The 25,418-nt window shown below is 51.3% G+C and overlaps 10 protein-coding genes across 10 annotated transcripts; 4 read left to right on the top strand and 6 right to left on the bottom strand.

Annotated features, from left to right (window-relative positions):
• The first annotated feature begins 180 nt into the window (after nt 1-180).
• STEHIDRAFT_90086 (uncharacterized protein) lies at nt 181-4,836 on the top strand. The gene is made up of 20 exons (XM_007298289.1): nt 181-318; nt 385-425; nt 483-497; nt 566-594; nt 662-789; nt 881-987; nt 1,045-1,143; nt 1,205-1,465; nt 1,521-1,613; nt 1,674-1,724; nt 1,781-1,876; nt 1,926-2,503; nt 2,566-2,634; nt 2,691-2,702; nt 2,762-2,836; nt 2,895-3,201; nt 3,263-3,938; nt 3,996-4,170; nt 4,243-4,609; nt 4,667-4,836. The coding sequence occupies exons 1-20, from the start codon at nt 240-242 to the stop codon at nt 4,760-4,762; spliced, it is 3,354 nt and encodes a 1,117-aa protein (XP_007298351.1). The 5' UTR covers nt 181-239; the 3' UTR covers nt 4,763-4,836.
• A 174-nt stretch (nt 4,837-5,010) lies between these two features.
• On the top strand, nt 5,011-6,090 carry STEHIDRAFT_71850 (peroxisomal membrane protein 4). Its single transcript, XM_007298133.1, has 3 exons — nt 5,011-5,201; nt 5,269-5,470; nt 5,559-6,090. Exons 1-3 carry the CDS (start codon nt 5,056-5,058, stop codon nt 5,829-5,831), a joined length of 621 nt encoding a protein of 206 aa, XP_007298195.1. The 5' UTR covers nt 5,011-5,055; the 3' UTR covers nt 5,832-6,090.
• A 1,958-nt stretch (nt 6,091-8,048) lies between these two features.
• Nucleotides 8,049-8,960, bottom strand: STEHIDRAFT_46930 (ras protein; the record flags this gene model as incomplete). The annotated part of the gene is made up of 5 exons (XM_007297965.1): nt 8,049-8,409; nt 8,482-8,515; nt 8,590-8,683; nt 8,823-8,840; nt 8,895-8,960. 5 exons carry the CDS (start codon nt 8,958-8,960, stop codon nt 8,049-8,051), a joined length of 573 nt encoding a protein of 190 aa, XP_007298027.1.
• Nucleotides 8,961-12,049: 3,089 nt separating this feature from the next.
• STEHIDRAFT_117746 (uncharacterized protein) lies at nt 12,050-12,625 on the bottom strand. Its single transcript, XM_007299012.1, has 2 exons — nt 12,297-12,625; nt 12,050-12,204 (listed from the first exon to the last, which is right to left on the bottom strand). The coding sequence occupies exons 1-2, from the start codon at nt 12,432-12,434 to the stop codon at nt 12,187-12,189; spliced, it is 156 nt and encodes a 51-aa protein (XP_007299074.1). The 5' UTR covers nt 12,435-12,625; the 3' UTR covers nt 12,050-12,186.
• Nucleotides 12,626-13,399: 774 nt separating this feature from the next.
• On the top strand, nt 13,400-14,058 carry STEHIDRAFT_117745 (uncharacterized protein). The gene is made up of 2 exons (XM_007299011.1): nt 13,400-13,568; nt 13,627-14,058. Exons 1-2 carry the CDS (start codon nt 13,418-13,420, stop codon nt 13,647-13,649), a joined length of 174 nt encoding a protein of 57 aa, XP_007299073.1. The 5' UTR covers nt 13,400-13,417; the 3' UTR covers nt 13,650-14,058.
• A 2,043-nt stretch (nt 14,059-16,101) lies between these two features.
• On the bottom strand, nt 16,102-17,363 carry STEHIDRAFT_117744 (uncharacterized protein). Its single transcript, XM_007299010.1, has 2 exons — nt 17,225-17,363; nt 16,102-17,153 (listed from the first exon to the last, which is right to left on the bottom strand). Exons 1-2 carry the CDS (start codon nt 17,226-17,228, stop codon nt 16,870-16,872), a joined length of 288 nt encoding a protein of 95 aa, XP_007299072.1. The 5' UTR covers nt 17,229-17,363; the 3' UTR covers nt 16,102-16,869.
• Nucleotides 17,364-18,085: 722 nt separating this feature from the next.
• STEHIDRAFT_117743 (NAD-P-binding protein) lies at nt 18,086-19,625 on the bottom strand. The gene is made up of 5 exons (XM_007299009.1): nt 19,144-19,625; nt 18,917-19,036; nt 18,680-18,839; nt 18,421-18,598; nt 18,086-18,344 (listed from the first exon to the last, which is right to left on the bottom strand). The coding sequence occupies exons 1-5, from the start codon at nt 19,433-19,435 to the stop codon at nt 18,330-18,332; spliced, it is 765 nt and encodes a 254-aa protein (XP_007299071.1). The 5' UTR covers nt 19,436-19,625; the 3' UTR covers nt 18,086-18,329.
• A 261-nt stretch (nt 19,626-19,886) lies between these two features.
• On the top strand, nt 19,887-20,654 carry STEHIDRAFT_107183 (uncharacterized protein; the record flags this gene model as incomplete). The annotated part of the gene is made up of 2 exons (XM_007299008.1): nt 19,887-20,071; nt 20,498-20,654. The coding sequence occupies 2 exons, from the start codon at nt 19,887-19,889 to the stop codon at nt 20,652-20,654; spliced, it is 342 nt and encodes a 113-aa protein (XP_007299070.1).
• A 964-nt stretch (nt 20,655-21,618) lies between these two features.
• On the bottom strand, nt 21,619-22,171 carry STEHIDRAFT_48133 (yippee-like protein; the record flags this gene model as incomplete). The annotated part of the gene is made up of 4 exons (XM_007298035.1): nt 21,619-21,699; nt 21,771-21,879; nt 21,965-22,008; nt 22,073-22,171. 4 exons carry the CDS (start codon nt 22,169-22,171, stop codon nt 21,619-21,621), a joined length of 333 nt encoding a protein of 110 aa, XP_007298097.1.
• An 816-nt stretch (nt 22,172-22,987) lies between these two features.
• Nucleotides 22,988-25,254, bottom strand: STEHIDRAFT_127554 (cytochrome P450; the record flags this gene model as incomplete). The annotated part of the gene is made up of 11 exons (XM_007299007.1): nt 22,988-23,162; nt 23,238-23,481; nt 23,588-23,762; nt 23,832-23,945; nt 24,016-24,142; nt 24,220-24,316; nt 24,389-24,498; nt 24,521-24,690; nt 24,775-24,903; nt 24,974-25,081; nt 25,147-25,254. The coding sequence occupies 11 exons, from the start codon at nt 25,252-25,254 to the stop codon at nt 22,988-22,990; spliced, it is 1,557 nt and encodes a 518-aa protein (XP_007299069.1).
• Between the last annotated feature and the right edge of the window lie 164 nt (nt 25,255-25,418).

Here is a 25,418-nt window from a genome sequence, read left to right as displayed (position 1 = left end):
AGGAGCTTCGTTAAGTCGAACATAATCTATCAGCGGTGAGCTCTTGCCAAAGAGCTCCAACATCGATTTTGAAGCGGGTGCCAAATGCGTGTGAATATATTACCAAAAACACGCTCATGCTCCCGCACGGTCACGTTCGCATTGCAGGAGCATTATTGCTTCGTCAATTCCTCTTCGCATCGCGCGGTTCGGTCTGACCCACTTGATCTCGGAGCTTGACTACTGGGCGACTCATCAATATGGGTAAGAAGAAACAACAGCCCACACCGGCTGAGGAGCAACCAGAGGAAGAGTCTGAGGAAGAAGTGTTTGTCGTCGGTATGCGCCACCATTCATTCCCAGTCCTCAAACGTGAGTATCGTTAATGGGTTCCGCAAACTGTAGAGGTTGTCACTGCAGCCAGAGTGGTGGAAGGAGGCGAATGGGTGAGTTTCTGAGTACGAATCTGTGGCATTAACTTCTCTTATAGTGTCTTCCTGCAGCAATACAAGGTGAAGGTATGCAGATGATCGTCTGTTATCGAAACTGCGTTGGAGTAAGTCAGGATCTCACTTTAATTGACCAGTGGGATGGCTACGGGTCAGAAGATGCTACGTACGTGTCGACTATGAGGAGCTCCGTACTTTATCTTACGCCAATGCTAAATCGTCGACGGCCATAGCTGGGAGCCTTCGGAGAATCTGCATGACAATAATGACCGTCTTCTTAAAAGCTTCTGGAACCATGTTGGACTGGATGACCGTGATTGGCCCGTCGGGACTGTATGCGAGGCGAAACCCTCTTGGATAAGTATGTTCGTTATCGTTGACCATTTTTTGTGTGGGATTGACTTGCGTTTGATCGTATAACTCACTTTTCTCTCTTTACCTTCGGTTGGTAGAGAAAGAGCGGCAGTACTTCAAGATGCACATCGATGAGTCGAACAAAGATAAAAAGAAGAAGCAGAAAGAGAAGGAGAGGAAGCAGAAACAACACTCCGCCATCACTGTAAGGGGTTCGAGATCTCTTCTCGGGTAACACTCTAACACGGTAACGACACTCTAGGTCTCCGCCAATAATAAGCAGCCTCCCCTTAAGAAAGAAAAGGAGAGGTTAACAGAGGCCACGAAGAAGGTCCAGAAATTTGTTGAAGAACTAAACACCGTGATTGTTCCCTTTGCAGTTCTTTTAACCATCACTCATCACGATGGGTTGATTCCTATAGGACGACGAAGACTCTGACGAGACGCCGCTCTCTAACGTCCCACAAACTACCCCAACTACCAAGCCTCCTGCCAAATCATCCAAAGCCCCAGGTGCAGCCTCTACGAGACGGGTCCTGTCTGAATCAGAGTCGGATGACGACGATATACCATTATCTCAACAACCACTGGACAAGGGCAAAGGCAAGGCTAAGGAGCAGATTGCGGGTCAGAAACGGAAGAGCTCAGCCATATCGAAGGATACGAAGGAAGGGCCTTCTACCGTGAGTCGTTATCTTTCTAGTGGCCTTGTGGTATGCCTGAATCTCGGTCATTCAGAGAAAGAGTAATGATGCCGAGCCGCCCCGTAAGGTTTCGAAAGTGACGAAAAAACCGTCAGTTCATGACAGTGCCATTGCAGGGTCATCCCATGTGAGTTTCTCTCAGAGCCTACCGATACCTATCAAGGCTTATTCGGCCAATCACACCAAGAACCGAGATCCTTCAGCTGAGATCACCCAAATGAAAGCTACGGTATTAAAGGTCGTACACGAATTCATACTTACATTCTTAGACGCCGTGGCTCACAGTTTCTGCAGCTAAAATCTCAAAAGGCAGCCGCCAGTTCCACGGCAAATCCATCAACGAGCTCGACTTCCAAGACTGGATTGAAAATAGCGATACCAACAGTTTCCGTAAGTTTATCTTCATATCTGCGTCATATCCGTCTAATCTACCACATAGCCCAGGGCCAATGAAAAGACGCCGCCTCAAGGCGACGGCCCACGAACACCAAGCCCACAGTCAGCTCACTCGCTATTCTCTGGCACCGACACCTCGCCTGCCAAACAGCCCCCCGCACCTGCAAATCCTCAACTTTCGAACGAGCCTGCTGCAGCCAAGGTGATCGCGAAAGGAGATACTGTGCGGAAAGACTCCAAAGCCGACCCGCACAAGATTCAGGCGGGAAGCACTCTGCCGACCAAACAAAGACTCGCCGAAGCCAACGTTCTGATGAACCCGAAAGCCATGAAGTCAGTAAAGGCATCCCCTGTTGTGGGCTCGGGGCAAGGCTCCCTGTCAAAGCTGTCATTCAAGAAGAATAAGTCCATGTCTGGAGCTGCGGCCTCGCCAGTCACCCCGGTCGCACCATCTCCTGTTCTACGGCAAGATCCGAGGTTGTCAGTGACACAAGCTGGTTCATCTAGCCCTGTGGCACAGGTGCAAACCACGGGGGCGACCTTCGTGCGATCTCCTTCACCTATGCAGGTATCAGACAACGAGGGACGAAGCCAGGAAAGGGATCTACCGTCATCGATCAGGTCAGTCGGCGCCATTCCGCGCCTCTCCTTGGTCACTCAAGGTCCCATTCCTTCATATCTAGTCGCATCGTTCGACCGTCTGCGCCGAATACAGCGGTGGACGACTTTCTGTCGACCGTTCCCATCAACGAGTGAGTGCATCTAGTTATGCTACCCATGCGGATCACTGACTATTGACCCTGAACAGCGAACCGCTTATGTGGGTCAACGTACAATCCTAATTTGAGTTCGCATGACCCTCATCTCCCCCATTCGCAGCGATGGCGTGGATACCAGTGCAGATAAGGTTCCCTCATACCCGTTACCCTCTGCGAATGCCAGTGGTCCATACCGGTCATTACCTCTTCCTTTCGCCTGATCTGCCGTCATTGCTGAAAACTATTGTCCACAGCATTCCAAAGAAGTTTAAATGGACCGGCGAAGTCTTCATGCATACAGAGAAGGATCGCGCAGAGAAGCTCTTCGAAGGCACACTCTCGGAGGAGCCCCCGAAACAGTCAAACACTTTGCGGTTCTCTTATTGTATGGGAGAGAAGGTCGACTCCCTTCGCCTGATGAAGCTTCTGCATATGTCCGAGCTCCCCATGCTCCAGGCTGCCTGTAATCAAGTATCGCAGCTTGGGAGGCTAGAGCCGAAGGAGAACAAAGACCACGATGCATTCGGAACCTTGATAAAGTACATGACTCCGAGACAATTGGTATGTTCTTCTGCTTCTCTTACAATTCCTTGTGTGATTGATCCAATGCGCTCTCGCTCAGGTAACTTACGCGCCGTTATACCTCGCGGATGGTTCACTATGTGGAATGCTTCTCCTCTTTCCTTCCGTCTCAGAGGCCCTCTGCGATATTTTCAAACCTTCTCTAGATCTCAAACAGCCTGGTGGATTTATCGCAGTTTTGTATCCATGGGCGGTTCCTGGAAAAGTGGCGAAGACTCTTCGGACGCAGTACAGAGCAGAGGAGCGCTCTCTTGTCAGGGCTCCCTCAGTCTTCTCCAACCCTGATCCCGTCAAACTCTCCGACCGCTCCCATAGCCTCCGCCTTTATCCCTCCTACCACCGTGCACTCCATATTTTGCAGTTTCCCAATTGGCTCCACCGGCACATGTCGCAAGCTGACCGGAAATACGCGTTGGTGTTTGAGCCGAGCGATGGAATGATTGGACAAGAGTCTTCGGAGTTTAAAGAGGAGTGGAGAGGAAGTGAGACGAGGGCTCTACAGACGATCCTCAAACGCTGTGGAGCACAAAGAGTGCACCTTAAGGATGACAAGTTGAGGACCATATTTGTGCATGTGGGATCTCTAGTAGCTTTCCAGAAATTCTCTCATCTGGCGAGGAAGCGGAAGAAGTGGCCCTGGGTGCAATTCTTCACGTACGGGACGCATGAGACTGTCGGCCCAGAGCGGTGGGGAGTACATGAGATATATCCGCTCGGTGCGTCCAAGCCTTCTAAGATCGTCCTTTTCGCGCTGTCTCATTGTTCGTTCCCAGGTGGAATCGTGACGTTCACGCCGGCGGTGTTCAGAGACAACCACCCGCAGGATATGTTCAAGTTCATCAACAAAGTGAAGGCACATCCTCTGTGGGACTGCTACATCCTTCCGTCCACGGTCGCCATGGTGGTTCGGGATGCGTGCGGGTCGGATCCATCTGGCGCCTTGGATAGGTGAGGATTCCCTTACTTACGTCTCGCTTCGTGTTTTTGATCTTATGGTTATCCTATGGCTTGGATATTCAGTAGCAGAGGATTCATTTACGAGGATCTATTCAAGATGATCAAAAACGGGAAGCTAGCCCTCCTCACGCAGCCACCTTTCCTTCCAAATGACGCCAAGGGCATCACCGATTGGGCCTCCTCTCAGCTTCGCCTTTTTGCCATGGATGAGCGCGGTATTCTCCAGTTTTGCTTGCGCAACTTCATGAAGGAATATGAAAACATCGACGAAGAGAAGTGGCCCTTTGCAGTAAAGGAGGAGGTCCTGTCCTCGTTGTCATCGATGCAGGTGCAGCCGAGCATCATGAAGAACTATCGGAGGTTTGTAGTGTTGAGAGGACGTTTAGAGTACGAAGGAAAGGAGGATAAGAAGGATTTTGAGACTCTAGGAGTAAGTAGCGTTTCTCGGCTTTCTCAGTGGAAAAGAAGTGCTTACTTCGTGGTACAGGCCGAGTGGACGACGTTGTCAGATTTCGAGTGGAAAGACGATTTCTTCAGTGGGGATCTCGCGCCGGCCATGTCTGGTTTGAACTTAGGACTTTGACACTCTTTTCGATCTGCTCCTGCTTTTCTTTTCATGTCTGTATATTATGGCTTTATACCACACTTTTGTCCGGCCCTCGGCAATTCATGTAGTTATTCGTAGTTGGTGAACGGTTGAACCGGCTGGAGCTGTGGCGTTCATGTCGTGCGAGGCATGTGATATACGTACCATGTGCCGATCCGGTGGCTCGCTGGCATGGTGCACGGTCAACATGAATGATACCCTCTTCTCCCTTGACCCTTGCCCTACAACTCTCAGACAGTCCTTGCCGAAGTTCTTGAATATCAGCCAAAATGTCTTCATTTGAACAGATTCTCTCTGACCCACGATATCATGACTACTTGGCCATCTTGAAGGGCGCACGGAACGGACTTGTGTACGGAGCTAAAGTTCGGTTTCCTCATGCATTGATCATGGCTATTCTCTTCGGACGTGGCGAGTGAGTTGTTTGGCTCATCTCAACGGCACCATATGTTGACCAAAGAGCATTTGCCCGATGAATGAAGTTGGCAGAGCCGGGCTCGCGTCATCTTCCGTGCTACGAAAACGCATGCTTTGAACCTCGCGAAGTTCGTGTCGCTATACAAAGCAGTCTTACTCTTGCAGAAAAAAGCCAACGGAGGGAAGGAACGAAAATATGACACGTTTATTGCGGGTCTTTTGGGTGGATACATCGTCTTTGGAGAGCGGAATGCCATCAATGAGCAGGTACGTCCACCTGTATCCGGGCCATACAGTTCCATTCTGGGTTTTTAATCACCGTCTTGCCTCGTCTCCACTCCCCGCATCGTCCTAGATCGTGCTGTATGTCTGCTCCCGTGTCGTGGCCTCCTTCATTCCTCGTGCTACAGCACCCTATTCGTCCTCTTCGATATCCGGCGTAAAACCCATTCCACCTGACTCTCGATACTTCACCGCCTTCGCTGCTATCTCCTGGGGATTGGTGATGTGGCTGTTCGAGAACAGAGGCGAGACGATCCAGCCGGGCATGTTCAACTCGATGAAGTACATATACCGCGACTCGAACCGGTGGTCGAGTCTTCGGACGCTACTGTGGCACAATACATGAGCTAGGGGTTCCGTTACATCCGGACTTGTTTTTCGGCAAGTCATGCACTCCTTTCTCTTTCGACTTCCTTCTTTCTACGAATATACCATACACGCCGTTCAATAGCCCTCCTTACTCTTCCATATATTATGCATCCGTCTTGTGCCTGATATATAGCGATCCTGGCCCTCATCATCACGCCACCTAGACATGCATGTTATCTTTACTTCCGTCCGGCGTCGATATATTATTCGCGTGTCTGTCATGCTCACTTCCACACCCATCCATCAGAACACGTCCATGACACAAAGCTCAAATTCTTATGTCAGAAGACAGCCTCTGCACCCTTTCCACTGTCCCAGACCGTTCCGCAGGCATGCTTAAATTCGCTCTAGAGTATTCAGGTGGCCTCGCCTGACTTCATCGGCGATTTCAGTACGGGTCCATGGTCCATTCGCGTTCGCGTTTGAGAGCCGAAAAGAAGAATCGAACAAAGTGAGACTGGCGAATCGTCCGAGCGTACCCTCTCGCGGTACCTCAGCCACGAGCCAGTGGGATGGTGGCCGTGCGTGGGCCACCGCCACAGTGTGTCGGGGGTGGCCCGGGCGTACAGACAGTTACATCAGGGTCTGTAAATACCCATTTCGACAGCATTCTTCTGAGAAGAAAACGTCGAGACCAGCTATTGAACGTATTTCCGGGCCAGCCTTTTCTCCGGGTCCGAAGACATCGAGCAAGCGGGTGTAGTGACACCCTAACCGGGTTCATCCAATGTCCTCGGCGACATGAAAAGGATACTGCATCAGGCGCTTGTCAGGTCATTTCTCTCGTCTCTTTTACCCTTCCGGTATCCTGGCAGAAGTGATGGGGGCGCTGCATGTTCGTGAGTCTCATGATGTCCACCATGACGCCCGGCGAAAGACTCGTGCATCCTCGCTGCCTGATACCACCGGATATCTGGGAGTCCTCCCAAGCGCTTACATTTTGTGGCCACGCCCTCGTAATGAACCTCGAACGAACAATGGTTTTGGGGGAATTTGCTCACTATGAACTCCGCGCCCTGCAACAACCAACACTCAGCTTGGAAACTTCGACATCACGCCTGCATAACCCTGAAGCAGTGGGAATTTCTTCATCAAAAGACACGATTTCACGCAACCGAGCTCACCGTGCTGTAACGAATTATATACTTCACCGTCCACCCATCGTCATGTATCCCTGCGGCGCGTATGCGTCATCGTCTGGATATTGCCGTACAGTGGACGCTGGACAGCGTTGTGCAAGTCCGAAATCTTGATTTGGTGTGAACATCCTCGGCGTGGTCAACATTCGGTCTTACTCTGGGACTGGCACTGCACAAATCATACAGCATCCACACGAGATCTCTGATTCTCTGATGCCAACCAGTTCAGACCCGTTCCGCACCATCCTTCATTCCGCTTTTCTGCGTCGGTCGGTGTAAGTAGAGTGGTGCGTGTACGTTATACACAAAGTGCGTACCTGACCTGCGGTTTTACCCACGCCTGTGCAGAGCAGCTGGTGAGATTGCCCTATGAGGAATCGTGAGCCCAACATGCATTCGTGGACAGGACATGCTTGCAAATACATGCCGAAACAATTAGCAGACAATCGAGCTGGTGTCGGTGATACTCGATGTGAGCCTATTATCGAATATTTGGACCCACAAGTCTGAAGTTGACGCCTACCTCCTGAGACCTCGCAAGGCTCCACGGCCGCTACCAACACTCGACGACGTGTGTATGCCATATGCCCGACCAATCCTTACCTGGCGACAAAGAGCAAGCGAAGACAGCAGTTCGTCTAAACCGCAATCAACAGGCTAGCTAACTAGAAGGACTTGTATACTTCGCATTCGTCGATGTTACGACATGCAAATCAGATAGACCATCGTGCAATATATCACATACCGAGCGTGGTTGGGGTGTTCAGCAGCGTGACGGGAGTAGATCATGGCAGGGAGCGCGCGGGTAGAAGGCAGGAGGGAAGAAGAAAGAGAGCATGCGGGCGCAAGGGGGAGGGGTAGAGTATCCAACGACAACATAACAACATCCCTGAACATACCAGACCACGAATGAAGAAAAAGCAACCAGAAGGAGAAAAGTGAGGATAGGAAGTGGTATCATGAGAAGTAAGAGGTAAAAAAAAGGGAGAGTCGACAGAAAGACGAACAAATGATCTAGAGTCCGGCGAGGTGAAATGTGAAGCACGGCCGGTCCCCTACATGATAATACACTTCTTCTTCCGATCCTCCTTCATCTGCTTTCCAGGAACTTGAGCTCCTTGTTCTGACTGCTGTTTCGTCATCCGGAGCATGCGTACTAGGCTCGTGAATAAGCGTTCCACGTTTTGTGCCGTTTTTGCAGAGGTCTCGAGGAATTCGCATCCGAACGCTCGGGCCATGGCCAACCCCTCCTCTCGCGACACCTCTCGTTCGTACGCCTTGTCGCATTTGTTGCCAACAAGCATAAATATCGGCTTTTGCCGCTTCACTCGGATCATGGATTGGCGGAAGACCTCCAATCGGTCGAACGTTGCTCGTGAGGCGATGGAGTATACAAGGATGAAACCCTGGCCCTCGCTGAGAAATTACGGTAAAAGCACAGGTAAGCGACGCGGAACGGAGCGAGGACGATGACGAAAGAGCACCGACCGGACCCATTGATCACGCAGTGTTGCGTATTCCTCTTCGAGGGGAGGTGGACGTGGGTCAGCATCTGCGGTGACTAAGAGCCCCAGAGGAGAATGGAAGACGACACACCTTGCCCTGCCGTGTCAATTACTTCTACAAAGCACATTCTGTTGTCAACAACAAGTTGCTTTCTATACGCGTCTTCTATTGTTGGATCGTAGGTCTGTTCCGCGTAATCATTAGGAAGATATGACAGGCGGAGAGCCGGTGCACACGTACCTCTGATGACACCCGAGTCGCATCGAAGCCTCCTCGTCAAACCAAATCAAGTTATCCAAACTGAAGAACAAGTGCTTACCGACAAAGCAGTTGAGAGTGAACTACACGCGACTAGTCGATATTTGAATTCGTGTTAGACGATGAAACACACGTACCTGCACGGCCAGGGCCGTCTTCCCAACACCACCGTCGCCCAGCACGGCTACTCTCCAGCTGTCCATATCTGCGGCACGAGACGAACGCGATATGAGACGAGTCGTTCGCAAGAACGTGTAAGAGTTCGTGCAGACCTTAGTAGCGAGTCAAAGAGAGGGAGATAGAGTAGGAAGAGAGACTGGTACGAGGAGGAGAGACATGAGTCGCGAATTGGGAATGGGAAGATCGAGGAAGATCATCACCTTGAGGGGGGCGTAAAGTGACAAATAGGCCGGAAGAATATGCAGATAAGTGTTGGAAGATTTTTTGGATAAGAGCGACGGGAACTTGAAGCGAAAGCGAACGTCGTGCGGGGTCGTGTAAGGTCGTGAATGCGGGAGAGGGGGTCGTCGGGCGAGGCGGTCGGTCAGTCGAGCCTTTGCTATGTGGGATGCGTCTGTGAGCCCAACCGATTCCTCCGTACCCAACATATTATATCGCCCGGACCCCTCCCGGCCAGCGTCCCACGCCCGGTCCGAGACCGTGGTCCACCGCCTAACGGCCTTCTCACGCACAGGTCTCGCTTGCATATTCCCCGTCCCCTCGCTGCAGATGCTACGCTACAGTCACAGTACACAGTACATTCTGCGTCGGCCTATATACCCTCATCATCCTCCATCCCCTACCTCCCTTTTCCACAACTTCTGCCCGCTAACACGCCACCATCTCACAGACCTCCGAGGCGCAACCCGGGCGCCGCATCTACAACAGCATCAGGCACTGCACTACACTCGCTCTACATATCTTGAGGCGCCTCTTGCCCGATCCACCCTGGTCGTCTTTTCTCCACTCTACCATGGGCACTTTAAATATTTGTAGTCAGCAGAGAGCCACACGAGAAACGCCGGGCCCCTTACCGCAGAGCGAATCAGAAAAAGGAACTGTGCATCGGACGCAAGCGACGCCTAGAACAGCCTTGCAGGCGACCAAACAAATCCCCGGCGTGTTATCTAAGAACACGACCGAAAGCGAGAGGCACTCGTCCTAAAACAGAGCAAAATGGAGGTGGCCTAACATATCGCGGGGTAGCCTGTGCAGACGCTTTGATTGCAAGCCGCTAACCCGTCGTGGGATGTTCCTAGCGGCACTGGCAAAGCAATAGAGTGCGATACAGCCCGGATGCGACATGCCACGCCATTTAGACTGCAAGAGCGCACGCCATGCGATATCGGTCCCGTGGAATGCATCAAAGGGTACAACGTCAACCCATGTGCGAGCTCAGCGCTCAGCAAGTCACGGTAGGTCGCACTCCTCGCGGTGGGTCGCGTCCTCTCGAGAGCCAAAAGCAGTGTGTACAAACGACACGTATCAGATCTCGGGTGGCAAGGCTTCCGTACAGCCGTAGCTATTGTCTGGCCAAGCAGCACGAGAGTCCTCCACAAATCCGGAAGTCTCAAGCGCGCAAAAAAACACATTCATGTGAATGGCGGATGGACAAGCAGAAAAAAGTAGCGGGAACTCCGGGGAACCTGGCGGATCGTTGAGAAGGTCCACATGTAAATGAAGATAATTATACCTCTCCGAAGCTACTGACTCCTTCATAAAGTGATCCTCATCTCAAGCCCACAAACCCGAGTGGAGATATTCGACCGCCTCGATGATAGTCCATCCTCCGATTTCGGCCGGAGACGACCCAGGGCGGAATTTTCCTCGGGTAAATATGGTCGGATTTGAGATCGTAGCGCAATGTTCAGCCGTCTTTTCTGGAAAAGCGAGGAGAAAGTTCATCTGAGAGTGGTGATTGGCTGGTGTCTTCGTCCCTGCGAGCATTGGCCACGCCCAGACGAATGAAGAAACCTTCACGGATCCTCTCCATTGAGGGGATTCACGGACATAATGTTGACCCCTATCTCAGAAAGTAAAGAAATTGTAACCTCGAAAAGGCGAGGACATGGTCGTGTTGTCCCCATGGCGTCGGAACCAGAACACATTCTGTAATAGACAGTGCCACATGTAACCGCTTCCCGAGAGACAAAAGCATCTCGGGATATGAGACAGAAGTTGAGTCAAGAGCGAGGATCGAAGGCGAGCCACAGTAGTAATAATCGGGTTGAATGCGCCTCCGAGTCAGTAGCCAGGTCGCGTGCTCGAGCCTTGACTTCGCTGTAGCAGGTTCAAGAGTTCGATGTAGGCAAGATAATCGATAGCTGTTTGATAGTTGTCAAAGAGAAAGATCTTCGGTGTAATAATATTGACAAGCGGTGATTTCCAGAAAAGTCGTCGGAGCGGTCAGAGAAATTCTAAATTCCTAATCGAGTAAGCAAGTTTGCGAACACGTGTCGGCTATCACCGCGAGGTCCCCGTCACCGCCTCCGATGATATCCGGCTTTCTTCAATATCGCACATGCGCCACACCCAACAGAGATCACCGAAGATCGTACAAAAAAGGCATATGGTGTTATCCGTGCATTCGCAGGAAATATTGTCTGCTCGGTAGGTCGTTATCAGCTTCTTGATCCTTGCGTCATCTATTGGCGGCCTCCGTTTTAAAGAGTCGGTGGAACATACTGTCCGCGATGCGGCGACTGTACATAGACCATCTACTGCTCTCACAAGACGTTCTCAACGGTTTTCCATGACTTTGTGTCAGAACATCTGCGGCTCGGATATATCTGGACTCATCTCTGCTCCCAGTTCATCGAGTCGCACGAGCTTGATCCCCAGTTGCATTCCTACGAGATCCACGAAGTGACCCTGACGAGAGAGTCCGTTTCATAGCAACTATGAGAGCTCTCGCATCGTGGAGGAGAGAACAATTGGTATGTTAAAAAACCCCTCTTTCATTCTTTGAAATTGTATTTGTATTGCTCTAGCAGACAATATACCTTCCTCATGATCATCAACGCGCGCGGCGACCGCCACGCTAATGATCGTCTTTCCCAACCAACCCAAGTACGTCCTATAAATTCGGTCCACTATCGACTTAATTGGACACGCCTCTCTTGTTCGCACTACCCATTCATCAAACCTTCATCAGCTCATTTTTTCAATATACCTACTTTCAGCAGGTTCAATACTAAGGTTCAGTAACTGGTCCGCAGCTAACCCTCGGTCCTAAATGAGCGAAGGAGAGGGAGGTGGAGATAGCAGTGCTCTCTTTAGCCTCCAGAGCGGATGTCCTTGATGCAGATGGTTCCAGTCTATTTGGTCCATCCCGTCCGCATCGATGCGAACTCAGAGCCGCGAGTCTCCTCTCAAATCGGTACACGTCCGAGGATAGTGACATGGCGCTTCGGAGACTAAATAAGAGCCTCACCTCGTTTCTGACCAGTTCGTACTATCTTCCGTTGGATCTATCCATCTATCCGTCATCTCCCGTGCTCGCAGGTGAGCGTTAGTGACGTCCTAATGTTGTTCAATAGGCACCACGAGCAGGCGGCTATTGATTGGCTCTGAAGGGGATGCATTTTTTCCTCTGCGCTTTGAAAAGGCTTCGAAAGCGCCCGGAAAGTGACCTGGGTGCGCTGCTCTCCACGGAAGGAGAGGATCATCTTACCCATTGGACGCGCCGTGTTCACAGTCTAAGCCAAAGTGTCTTGACTATCAAGGCGACATCTGTTCAGGTACCATAGTGTACCTTCGTGCCAGTCCACTTCTACGTTTCTTCTACGAGTCGTGCCTTTCACTTACATGTGAATACACTTAGCGCTATATTAACTTCCCCAGCTCTCCCCGAGCAGGATCACACGGCATGAAGACAATAAGATCTTGGTCGTCTGCAGCTGGAATGGTCTTGAAAGTGAGTCTTCGCATTTAGCGGTGGATACAATTCTCCGGCGATTATCCAGTCCCTCGAGTTTATATTCACCATTTTCGCCGCCCATATCAGTCTAAGATCCTGTGAAAACAGACGTTAGAGGTATGCTCTGATGCAGACTTTCTCACCCACCGTGCGGTCAAACCAACGTACTGGTGCTAATGTAGTTCAACCTAGTAGGCGCCCCATTCCAAAGTCCACTTGAACGTCCGCTACACGATCCGATCATTGCCACTGTGATCGGGCTTCACAGTCCAGGAAACCATTGCCAGAGCGTGTCTATATCTCAGTAGGTCTCATCGGGAGGAACGTGAGCTCTTGGGTATGCCAGTGCACAGGTGCTTTCAACGAGGGTCGAGGGTTCACCATACAACCCGAAATCGTTCTTCTGGAGCGCTCATTTGCTGTTCATTTGAACTTGTAGGGAAGCTAGTTGTGATTCCTCTTTTGTTGAGAGTAGCTGATCACCCACTTTCGCTACTGGGTCTATGCTGCTATAGTACCTCTGCCCACATATCCACTTACGGGACTCTTTTATCTCCGTCATTTTAGGTTTTCATGTAGGTGTCCATGGGCGCTCGTCCTGCTCTTATGGGTCCATACAACATCTCACTCGGTCTTTCATTTTGGTAAAGCGCCTGTGAGGTAGGTACGTCTCAGGTAGCGCCCGAATTGACGGTGGTCGAGACAATTGAGTTCGCACACTAGAGACTAGCTCTCCTCGCGATGACGCATGGCTCTACTTTGGGGTCCTACGGACGAACGCTGGACCATAGGATATACACATTTTCCGACCTCGACGAGTGCCGTCAACTTTGCAGCAGTACGGCTCGATTACCGCTGCGTCCTCCATTGCCGAATGCACCTGTGCTGCGTGGTTCGTAACTATTCAGTCTGAGCTTAAACCTTCTCCTCATGTGCACCTTGCTTTATAGTTACGAACTCCTGCCGTCTATAAGCTCGTGCGTCTATCGTGCACCTTCTCCCATCGCGTGTGACGTTGAGCGACCACCGCGCGAGGCTATTTATGACTCGCCTTCACTGCCTCACAGCCCATTAGTACTGTCGTTTGTGCTAATCCTAACGACTTCCTACCACGACCCTACGGGTTGCCGTTCTTCCGTGAGTGTCCCGGCGGGCTGTTTTTACTGTGCTTCCTCACAGTCTGCACTCTTTGAGCTTAGCACTGCTATGATCTTCGGATGCACTCTAAAGTGTATGAGCTGACATAGGTCGGGGATCCTGGGTTTCAGATAGACTTCCAGCGTTACGCGACACGCACATATCTGGATTCTCCTGACGCCATCCAGACTTTGAGGTGGGTCTCAGTCCGTTCTGGAGACACGAACTTCTTGGGCTTGAAAAGGATGCGTTTATATTCCCCGGCTAGTTAGTCAGAGGGTGTCCCTGAGCCCGGGCCACGCGTGTAAGTAACCGAATTGTATCCGATTCCTTGACTCTGGCATAAAGGTTACGGGACTTTACTGGGCGCGCATGATGCAGAGGGAATCGTCGGTTTCTGCATGCATATAGGCTCCTCTCCCTGAGAGATTTTCGCCTCGTCTTCTACCAGAGACTCGTGGCAGCTCGTTGTCAAAGCCACTCGCCGTCTGGGTCTCTGAGGGAATAACGCTTACTATCACTCTGTCTGCTACGGGCCCGGGCTCACAGCTGTGTCTTCGAATTCAGGGTCCATGTATGTACGACGACGTCGTCCAACTATTAATGCCGCCGCCACCATCACGCAGATTTCCGAGGGCTCGGAAGCCCGAGGCTTCTGCGTTCGTCCTTCTCTCGGATGGATGTCTGCAGCACTTCCTCATGAAGGCGCAAGGTCTCCTTGCATCGCCGACGCCACCCGAGTTTTCCGAGCTCTACATGCTGTCTCGCTCGGTGTAACAGTCCAAATACAGGCGATCTGTTTATAACGAACCAATTCTGGTCAACTTCTGGTCCTCTGAATATACCCTCTCTGGTCTTGTGAGCATCACCACATTCGTTCAGGAGTCGAATGTTACACGTAGGCCGAACGATATATTTATGGGCCTCTCTACCCGTCTGCCCCTCCTACTCAGACTTCCCCGTCGGCGCGCGTTGCGCCATCCATTGTGGTCCATCGGTTGCCTGCCTGCTCTTCCTGCCCTCTTCTCCTGCTCAAAGCTTCTCTCCTTAGGGACTGGCAGCGGTAATCCTGCCGGACACCTCTGTCATAGCACGCCAACATTAGCACCCTCGTCGTGAAGAGCTCCGAGTGCGCTCGTCTACTACGTTTCTCTACTTCTTCTTTCGGGTATTCCGCGACGTAAAGGCGTATCTGTGCACTGGGTTTACACAGTGTGTTCATTGTCGGTCAACAGCAACGGGCGCAGGCTTGGCCATCACGGCCATAGTCGTGGTCAACTCATGCTTATACCCCGTGAGGCAGCCGCAAAGCCCAACCTGCCCGTGTCCGATCATCTCGTCCTCCACAATCCGGCGACTCCTATTCAGACAACATGTACAGCTAATAATTAACTGGAGGTACTATGGAGGGCAGGGTACTCAGTCTTCCCTCTGCATCACCACCCCTACAAGCCCACTATCGTCCATCTCTGCTCGGGGGCGGGTACTGCTGGTTTGCGACCTACGCATACGCATACCCTTATAAGGCGTCCTTCGGTCTTTTGATCGCAGATCCTTGGACTTTCGGACTTATGTGTGGCTCTAGCTCTAGCTGCCAGAGGAAAGAATGGAGTTGGTAAGGACCACTGCCGGTCAGTGATGATACTACGGTCATCCTGCTGAGTCGGGTCTGTCATCCATGTCTATCTTACTGCCAAGTAAGTATACGATAATAATGCAAGTGTCCTTCTTTCCTTCCTTCCTTCCTTCCCACGAAGTGCGGTTTCATATATCATCAAATACGGGCCAAAGGATGGTTGGGTTTAGACACCGACGTTGGCGCCACCCGCTGCTAGTATACTTATTCGGACTAGAATCAAAAGCTAAAAGTAGGACTGTTGGCGTATCTTGGTCCGTGCTCTGCACGGGAAATGGTAGGGCATCTGGCATGATGAGAGAGAAAGGTCTTCCGGCAATTTATATGGTTGAGCTCAGACTCCTATTCGCTTTCAGCTTTGATATCGTGGATACGGCAGTGTGGCGACATTATGGTACTGGTATGTTCCACTATTTCTCAAAGCGGATTCCCAAATAAGATGACCCCTATCCTTGCGGTGTCTCCCCCCACCCATGATAACTATGGACGTCTCGAGTTAGAACCAGGGTATCCCGAACATGCAATATGCTGAACCCTGATGAACCAAGGAACTTCAGCCTTCAGATCTTCAGACTTGACTCCCAGCTGTGCTTCAAAGCAAACATCCGTACCACTGGCAGTAACTTCCTGATGTTTAACGGACAGACACTCCAATATCGGTGGCGTATGCATTGCAGTGCTCTGCGCAGTCCGTAGGCGGTACACCATAATGTCATAGCCAGGAATGTGACATCAAGATTCCCAGAATGACGACGGTGCATAGGTACGAACCGGGGAACGACAAACCGAGGAACTGAAGGGGGTGCATATACGAGTACAACCGAACGAAGTCAAACAGGAGTACTGTACGAACGATATGCGAGGAGACGAGAAAAGATGTGAACTACTGGAGTCCAGCATTCGAGGATAGGAGAGACGGCGTAGCGTGAGGGATAATGATAGCGTGTGTGGCATTTTGAAGGGCTGAGGGATACGGACTGATGGACAGACAAATGTACGAGCGGACTATAGCAGACTGATAAGAAGTTACTGGTTAAGAACGACTCTACTTCAAAAGCCTTCAACCCAACATCAACCACAAAGACACCCAAAGAGAAGAAACATATCCGGAAATGTTTAAAATGAATACTGTACAGTAGGCTAATACAGTGAGAGTTGCGAGAGAGAGTTCCACGAGCCGTGAACAGGATAGATAAGAGGGCGAGGAACACCGAGTTGGTAGAGGTGATGACCACGGGATAACTGTGGTGGCTCGATTCGGTGATGAGCGGGTGCGTCGAGCGGGACGAGATGATGCGAATGCGGATGAAGAGTGGATGGGTGCATCCAATGGAAATGATGCTGGGAGACGAAAGTGACATAGGGGTGGAGGGCAATGGCGCTGCAAGATAGAGGTGTAGGGCGGGAGGGGCGTTCCGCACTAGTCCTGCCTGCTGAACTCCGCCTGGGTGAGATCAAGGACAAAGGTGCCACCGAAGCCCTTTGGTGGTTCAATGAGTTTGACACTCTTCTTCGAAGAGTTGGCGGTGTTGTTAATGGACGCGAATGGCCGCAATGGGCGTGCGGTGGGGAATGAAGGGGTGCGTCGAGGCTGTGGTCGCAGCTGGTGGAAAGAGGATGTGGGCGACGTCGGCGACGCGAGCGGTGAGGACACCATGGGTACAGCGTGCGCAGCGTTGAAGGCGGGTACAGTCACGGTCATCGCTGTAGTTTGTGGGGGTCGGGAGATGGGTGTATCAGTAAGTTGACAAGTATCGCGATATATGAGCACTCACGCATTTTGAATATGGTGGGTTGAGTTCTATGGAAGTACGGAGATGATGTTTGTGACGACGTCAGTGCGGGGTATGGGCGAGGGCAAAGGACAGGTTTTGGGGACGATAACGAGCGGAGGGCAATTTATAAATGACTGGCTGTTGGGGAACAACGGGGACGCTCGTCGGTCGGAAACGCGTCCATCGGTTGGGGTTGCTCACCAAATTGGTCCGGGCCTGGGGTAGTCTATTTTCGGCTCGCCGGCTTCCTCATTCTGCCCAGCGCGGCACTTACGTAATATAGCCTTTCATTCAGCGCAACGTGTTCTTCACAATTGGGTTCCCCAACTAGTCCTAATTTCGCTGTGTCTTTCTTCTCCTTTGCCTGCAAACCTGTTCTTGGCCGAGATTCGCCTTTCTGCGAACCCCACTTCTCCACTTTCCCGCATTGCTGGGCGCACCAGAGATAACGACAACTATAGTCCACAGCGTCAACGTGATGGTGGCCAGTAAGCAGAATAACCAAAAGTTTCAATCGGCTGGCGCGAGGGCCACACTGCCTGTGATCGCTCCTTAATCACTGCTAATAAGCCACAGGTCCTGTTGCTCGCTGTGCCTGCGATGTAATTCCTCACGACTGATCTCGGATATGATGGAATGTCGATGTATAGCATGAAATTGTCTGACAGACACTCGTGCGCGCTGGCATTAGGCGTCCGGAAATCCCTGGCGACCTAGCAAGCGTGTGAGGCATGCCGTATACCCTTCAAGGTGTGCCAATCTCATCAGCACGTTTATCTCAGTTTCGTCACCTCCTAACTCTGGACTCAAACACGGTTCACATACTTTCGTTGGGGTACCGCAGATGGAGGATGTCTATCCTGAAAAAGATACTGTATGGAAGAACCGAGAGGACGTGGCACCCAACGGCCTTCCGCTGAACTTGCCTGTATTCAATCCTGCTAATAACGCGACCGTGCTTTGACAGCATATGGGTCTTTAGTTCTGCTGGGCTCTAGAATATGCAAGGCATCCATTTGGGCGGTACCGGTGTATGGTCATGGGGGGACATCAGTCAATCCCATCACAAATTCTATATCTATAACCCCTCTAGTAGGGCTCGCGCTCAGACATGATATCCCTATGCAACGCCAAGCACGTATCGGTATCAGCACTAGCCACATATCCTTTCGTTGAAGACGCTGATTAACACATACCCCATTGACCTTGATATTCTGACCATTTATCCACGTTGCGCCCGGACCCGCAAGGAACGCTACCAGAGGCGCGACCTCGTCCGGCTGGCCCAACCGTTTCTGTGGGTGTAGGCCCTCGAAGAACTTGATCATCTGCTCCGATTTGCCGTTCCTAAACAGTTCGGTGTCGATCGGGCCACTGTGAATCCCCATCGAGAAGACCGAGGTTAGTGTCTGAGGAGGGCGTATAAAAGACGAAGCAGGTGCTGAAGAGACGCACGGAGAGATGGTGTTGACGGTGATGCCCTTAGGTCCGAGCTCCTTTGCAAGTACACGGGCGAGCTGCTCGACTGAGGCTTTGGTGGCGACATATAAGAGCGAGGTGGGCGGAGCGAGCGAGAACGCAGTCAGGGTGGATGAGAAGAAGATGATACGACCTCCTGCGAACAAACCGCCAAATATCAGCGACCGGAGGCTGACGGTTGAAGTGGGACTGGCCTCGAGACTGTGGACATACCTTCTTTCAAGTGTGGCGAAACGAGCTTGGTGAGGAAGAACGGGCCTTTGAAGTTCGCATTGACGTGGGAGTCGAAGAACTCCTCGTCTATGTCGTTTAGCGTCTTGTTTCCCATGAGACCTATATGCATCCAACACAAGGCCCGCCACAACACATTCCAACAAATAAGAGTCAGAATCAGTCAATATTGCCAACTTCACCCACTTTGCTGTCAGAGATATACGCACCAGCATTCAAAACCAAGATGTCCACCTTCCCCCAAGCCTTCAACGTCTCATCCAACAATACCTTCCCACCCTCAATCGTCCCCGCATCCGCCTTCACCGCAATAGCTTTCCCCTTCCCATTTTGGCTCTCGATCGATTGGACGACCTGATCCGCGGCGGACGCGTTCGAGACGTAGTTCACGACGACGTTGGCCCCGTCCGAGGCGAGCTTTTGTGCGATAGCAGCACCGATGGAACGAGAGGAGCCGGTGATGAGAGCGACTTTTCCAGAGAGGGGCAGGGTGGTAGACATGACGTTGACAGTGGTACTTGTTTTGGTTGATGAGGTTTGTGGAGTGATGGTCGAGGCGAATTCAATACAGTGTAATGAAGAGAGGCTCTTGCTTTTATATCCACTCGAAGGTAAGACGATGTCTTCCTAAGTAAGTATTATCTGTGACGGCGTGGATACAGAGAACGGAGTCTTTCGAGGTGACGTGGCCTCATATCTGGCGGGGAAGAAGTGGAACTGCGAATCGTGTGTAGATGATTCAATTGCTTAGTGGCGGTGGCACGATAGGGGCTATTGAAATTGTCGATCAATCATTCATAAATGTGCTTCTGCGCGAGAGGACATAGAGTGCGCACTGAAAGCGGCATACCAGACTGGTAAAATCCTTATCCCATCAGAGGCATCAAGTGGATACGTCGGTCGAGTCAGGACCAGAACGAGTGGGTGTCGACACTCGAGCCCGAGCAAAAGCATGTCACAGCCGGTCAATGTTCGACCAAATGTGTCGGCCGATTGGAAAATAACCGGCGAGCTGACTGGTTCGAGGGCGTGCCGTTCGTACGCGCGTACGAAACCCACTCGAGTTCGGCAGGCATGCGTATTGGTGCTGGATATAGAGTGGATGTCTTTCCGTCCCGAAAAAAGAGCAGAGGCAATGTGGGTGCCAGTGGGCACTGTTATAACAGTGAACGATCATCTTCACGTCAGGTGATAACGGTTGGTCAGAGCCTAGGGCGCCAAGCAAATGGTGTGCTTTGGACTGGTCAGTCTGATCACATGGCTTCCGACGGAGACCTGTTGAAATGGCGTACATCCGCAGTGTGGCCCAATTTACACACCAATTATAATTGTCAAAACCAGCTTTGGAGGACGAGTAGGTCTTCTGCGCCATGTCAAGTAAATCTATGTCATTCAGACTGGTCCTGGGTCCACATTGAACCGAGTGACGGTATTTCTGCTCGGCCACAAGAAGTCCTGCCAGTGGAACAGCTCTAAACGACAATTGTTATTTTATTGTCAAAGTCCCAACACCACGATGATGACGACCATGATCCCTATGTGTATATATGCGAGTGCGTATAGTACGTACGGCGGTGATGGGCAGCACCGTACGACGGTTGTGGGGAGTGTCAATGATAAACGATATTCAGAAAGATTTGGGATAAAAATTGAGAAGAATAATGGCAGCAAGAAGGAGTGCGAAGAAAGTCAGCGGGAGCGAGCAAGAGAGGAGGTTTAGATGAAACCCAGAAACCGAGGAGGGGTGAAAGTGAAAGTCGGAGGCTGATGCAAGGTGCAATGAGATTGAGTGGCAAGTAAAGACAATGAATATAAAGATAAGTATTAGAGGGAAAAGGAAAAGGCTGAGGTATCGATAATAAAGGACGAAAATGCAAAGAGATGGTGCGAAGCAGAAATAGGGGTACGAAGGGAGGAATCAGGAAGGGGTTGTCGAGCGACCGCGTGAGTAGCGAGCGGGCCGAGCAAGGGTGACATGGGGATCCGATGTATGTATTAACAGGCGAACGACTCTGGATCGAATGCACATGGGGACCCTACGGAGAAATGAAAAACATGATACAAGTGGCAAAACGCGACGAGGACACGGGGGCACGGCGAAGGAGGGATGGAAGTAACGGAGATGGTGGAAGAATGTATACAAGGTATGAGGAACAATACATTGAGGTGTTACCGAAGCATGAGCGCGGGAGACATGAGACATGCCGCTCGAATGTACCATACGGAAGTCGGATCGCTCGAGTATAATTTCTTCTTGAACTGCTCGTGGGACGAATACGGCAACCGACGGGGACAAGAAACGAAAAGTCCGGGTTCAACGAAGCGTTTATCTTGAGAGGTCTCCATGTGACGCGCGACAAGACGAACAGATGTGCGAGATTAGGGAGGAGTACCACCGAGTGGGAAGGACTCGGATAGCGGATATCGATGGATAGCAAGAGTTGCGTGGGGCGGAACACGAGCGCCAGCGCGAATAAGGGGCCGCTGTAGAGCAGGCGTTATACAGACCGTCACCTTGCGATAGTATGCTGGTGGGGTCGAGAGGACGGGCTGTGCCATGGTAATAGATACGCGTGCGGGGTGTTTCCTGAGTGCGTTGACGCCTGGTGAGATGCCTGAGACTGAGACCGGTGAGTGATATGAACGTGGCCGCGGTGAGTGCTGAGAAGGTCAGACGCGGAGGACTACTGGACGTCCATCAGGAGGTTCCGTTCGAGGATAAATTTGCCCTCCTTGTACTTCTGGCTTTCCTCGTAGGCCTTGTCCTATAGTCGTGGGAAAACGGGGACCATGTCAGTACCAACTGATGTCATGGCCCGGAAGTGAACCAACGCACGTATTTCCATCCCAGCGTAGTGCCGCATTTGCAGCAGTAGATGTCTCGCACGGTGTGATTCCCTGTGGTCATTTGGCGGTCGCTTGGTTCTCCATGGATCACGTTTACACTACAAGAGGTTGCACGACATTCGGGTGGGAAATCCGGTGAGTCAATTAATGTGCGCGAGGGTACGGTCTCGCTCGTGAGCTTACACTTCTTCGAAGAGGTATGCACGTCCGTGCTGTCCGTTGAAAGCCTGTTGGGTTCATAGTATGCTCAGTTAGAGGAGGGGGTGGCTGTTACGAAGAGACGTGACGTACCCTGGATGTGAGGGAGTGGATAGTGGCAAGATGGGTACGACATTTGGAGCAGCCAAAGACGCGAGCGCCAGCGAGGTAACGACGATAGCTCATTCCCATAGTGGATTGCTAGTTCTGGTGAGAGATGAAAGACGGGGTAGAGGCAGAGGGAAGAGAGTCACTGCGGATATCTGATGCTTAAGTAGTGAGGTTCGTTCGAGTACGTCTTCTTGCACGCGGCGTACGGGCACAAAGGGTGCGATGGGCGAGCGGAGGAGAGCAAGAGGGACGGGTGCTGCTTGCGTGTTTATATAGGCGATGGACGATAAGAGGGAGGAAGAGCTCAAGGACAGTCACACTTGTTCGGACTCAGGAGGGTCTCTCCCTTGCCCAGCCACCGCCGGCTCCTCCGCCGTGTTCGGCGCAAGTCCTCATCTGTCTTCCGGCTCAACTCCCTCATACTCACTCTCGTACTTGCTCTGTGCTTACTGCTTCTGCTCTTTTTTACTCATTGAGCTCTGTTGCCAATTTTTTCTTTCCTTTTTTTGAACATCAACCTCCACTTTCGTGCTCTCAATACGTCTCAGCAGTTAGCCGAGGCCACAAATTTAAACAGTTTCAGCTAAAAACTCGCATATCGGACAGCGGTCATCCTTCCCGTAGTCCATGTTCTCGGACTTGGGTGCAAAAAATCGCAAGACCACAGGCGCTGATATCTGAGGACACGCGATCCGTGGGTGGTACGTCGTCATCTCTTCCGTGTAGATGAATTGTGGCGCCGAGGGTATTGCATAGTAGGCCGTGCGCTGTTGTTACAAACTCGTACCTTCATGTAAACGTCCATTACACCCCATAAATAAACCAGGCTACGAAAGTCCAAGCAGTGACCACATAAAGCCTTTTCCACTACGCAGAATGTCGGTGAAGCTAAATCCGTTACTGGCAGTTTGGGCTCTGCCTCTTCCTGAACAAGACATTCGCCTTCGCAGGAATGACGGATGACCCCACATTCATGCTCTTGGGAAAGGCTCCCTCCAGCTTCACATCATATTCCATCAATACATGCGCCAACATCGCCTTCAACTCGTTTGCCGCGAAGAATCGTCCCGGGCTGGTCAGGGGTTAATGACGATCTTGTCAGCGTACGACCCTCCGTGAACTGCATGGCATATTTGCATGAACGTACCACGCGTGTCGACCATGCCCAAACGGCAAATACTCAAACTCTGTAGACACCATCTGATGCTTCGTCTTCTCCCCTTCATTCTCCCTCATCTTTGACCACCGGAACGGATCGAACACCCCCGCGTCGGCGTGATACTCGTCATCATAGTGTATCGCGCCGGAGGCACATTCTATGACAGAGCCTTTAGGGATGGTGATGCCGTTCGAGAACGTGAAGGGTTTGAAGACATAGCGGCCCATTACGACTGCATTCCAGATTCCACAAGATGAAAAAGTGAAGAAGAGGGCGGGGTGATAAGTGAGGTTATGAGTGATCGTCGCGGTGAAATCAGAAGGAGAGGAGGAACGCACGAAGCCCGATACCGTCCATACGCTGACATTCACGCAAGAAACTGTCGAGCTTGTTCATCTTCCCCATCGCTATCTTCGTCCATCCATCCGTCGCGACAACAGCGTCGATCTCTTCCCGCATTTCCGGAACACATTGGGGATTGTCGGCGAGGCGGTATAAAGCATGTGTGAAGCTCTGCCCACAACAAGATCAAGGTATGAACCACGCCTGATTCGAAGATTGTCAATGGCTAAAATCACTCACGATGGAGGATGTATGAATCGCCGCGAAGTTCGTCGACAGAATCCTCCTTGCCAAGTTGGGCACGGTGCGCTCTTCGCCCTGAGCAGCTTCCATCAGCCACATCAGGAAATCGCTCTGCGTAAGGAGGTTACATGTCAGTCCGCTGTGCGCAAGGCGGATCAAGTTGGAGGGTTGAACGACAGACCGGTTTGTCGGTCCAGTCATCCCCAAGCTCTTCCACCATCTTCCGCCGTTCTTCGATGAGGGGTCTTAGGTGCTTCCCTGCACGCTCGAGATGCGATGGCAATTTGCTGAACATGCGACCTGCAATCCTGATGGAGTAAACATTGAATGGCATTGGTAGTATCAGCAGGGTGAAGAACAAGGCGTTGAGCATGGGCGAACGTACGGTTTGAGAAAGTTGGGGAAACGGTTGATCATAAATCCAGCTTTCACGACGTCCATGGTGAAGTTGATGTTCAACTCCATATAGTCGGGATCGCGGCCTACCAGGAACCCATCGTTAGTCCTCTTTGTGTGGATATAGACGAAGAAGTATAAGTGAGCTGGCCGCTCACATAACGGCAATCCGACGAAGGTACGGTTGCTAGAACGGCAAACAATATCCAGGATGGCCTCGTAAACGGGGACTTTCACCCATTCTGAAACAGATCCCTCAGCAATTGAACTGAGCAGAAACATGGACTGACTAAGCACCGTGGCCATTCGTGGGTATGGTGTCCTCAAACGAATGAGCAATTTCATCCCGAAGATCCCCAAACATATCCCCCAAATTCCTTCTTAGCTGTGACTTGATGATATTGATATGATACGGATTGGACATATTGCTTTCTCCTATAGTATACTCGTTTTGTATGCTCTGTAGGATGAAGGATGAGGTACAGGCTACACCAAGCCACTCTGCAGGACAGTGGCGAATAAAAACGGGCTATGAATTACTCACCAAGTCAGCAGCTGCCATGAACGATAGTTGCTCGTCTGGTGCTTGGCGTGCTTCGTCGATAAGCTGCGGACTGGTGAGGACGATAGTCCAGTTATCCGTCATAGGTATCTTGAACAGGCCACCCTTGTACTGTCAAAGACGCGTCAGGTCGAGTTCTCGTTTCTGGAGATCCGAGGCTCAAAATTGGAACGAACACTACCTTGGAGTATCCCTCTTCCAGCATGGCCTTTCCATCGAACAGAAAGCGGATGGCACTCCAGTACGACAGGATGGGCCACGAGTAGCCTACGGTCGGTATCTGGTTTAGCTGTACAAGCCAAGGGGTTTCATCAGAATAAAATCCACCATATAATGCCAGAGAGTTGGGCATACCGATCCGCTATTGGCACGTCGTCGATAGGCGAGCAATGCAAGTGCAGAGATACCAATGACCGCATAGGTCGATCCTGGAATATCCCCAAGTTCTGGGATGTCTATCATCGTTCTGTCTCAAGTGTAAAATATATAGGCGGTTCTCTGAGATAACGACGCAGAGCCGAAAGCAAGAGCCAAAGTATGCGTCCAGTAAAATTTGAGGTAGGAGGAGAAGGCCGGAGGATATCCGGGTCTAGGAGTGTGAGCTCTCGTATCCAACCATGTTCAGC

Source organism: Stereum hirsutum (assembly GCF_000264905.1).
Source record: "Stereum hirsutum FP-91666 SS1 unplaced genomic scaffold STEHIscaffold_1, whole genome shotgun sequence".
NCBI classification, from domain to species: Eukaryota; Fungi; Basidiomycota; class Agaricomycetes; order Russulales; family Stereaceae; genus Stereum; species Stereum hirsutum.
The sequence above is the reverse complement of the archived record's forward strand: the minus strand, read 5'-3'. Positions and strand labels throughout refer to the sequence as shown.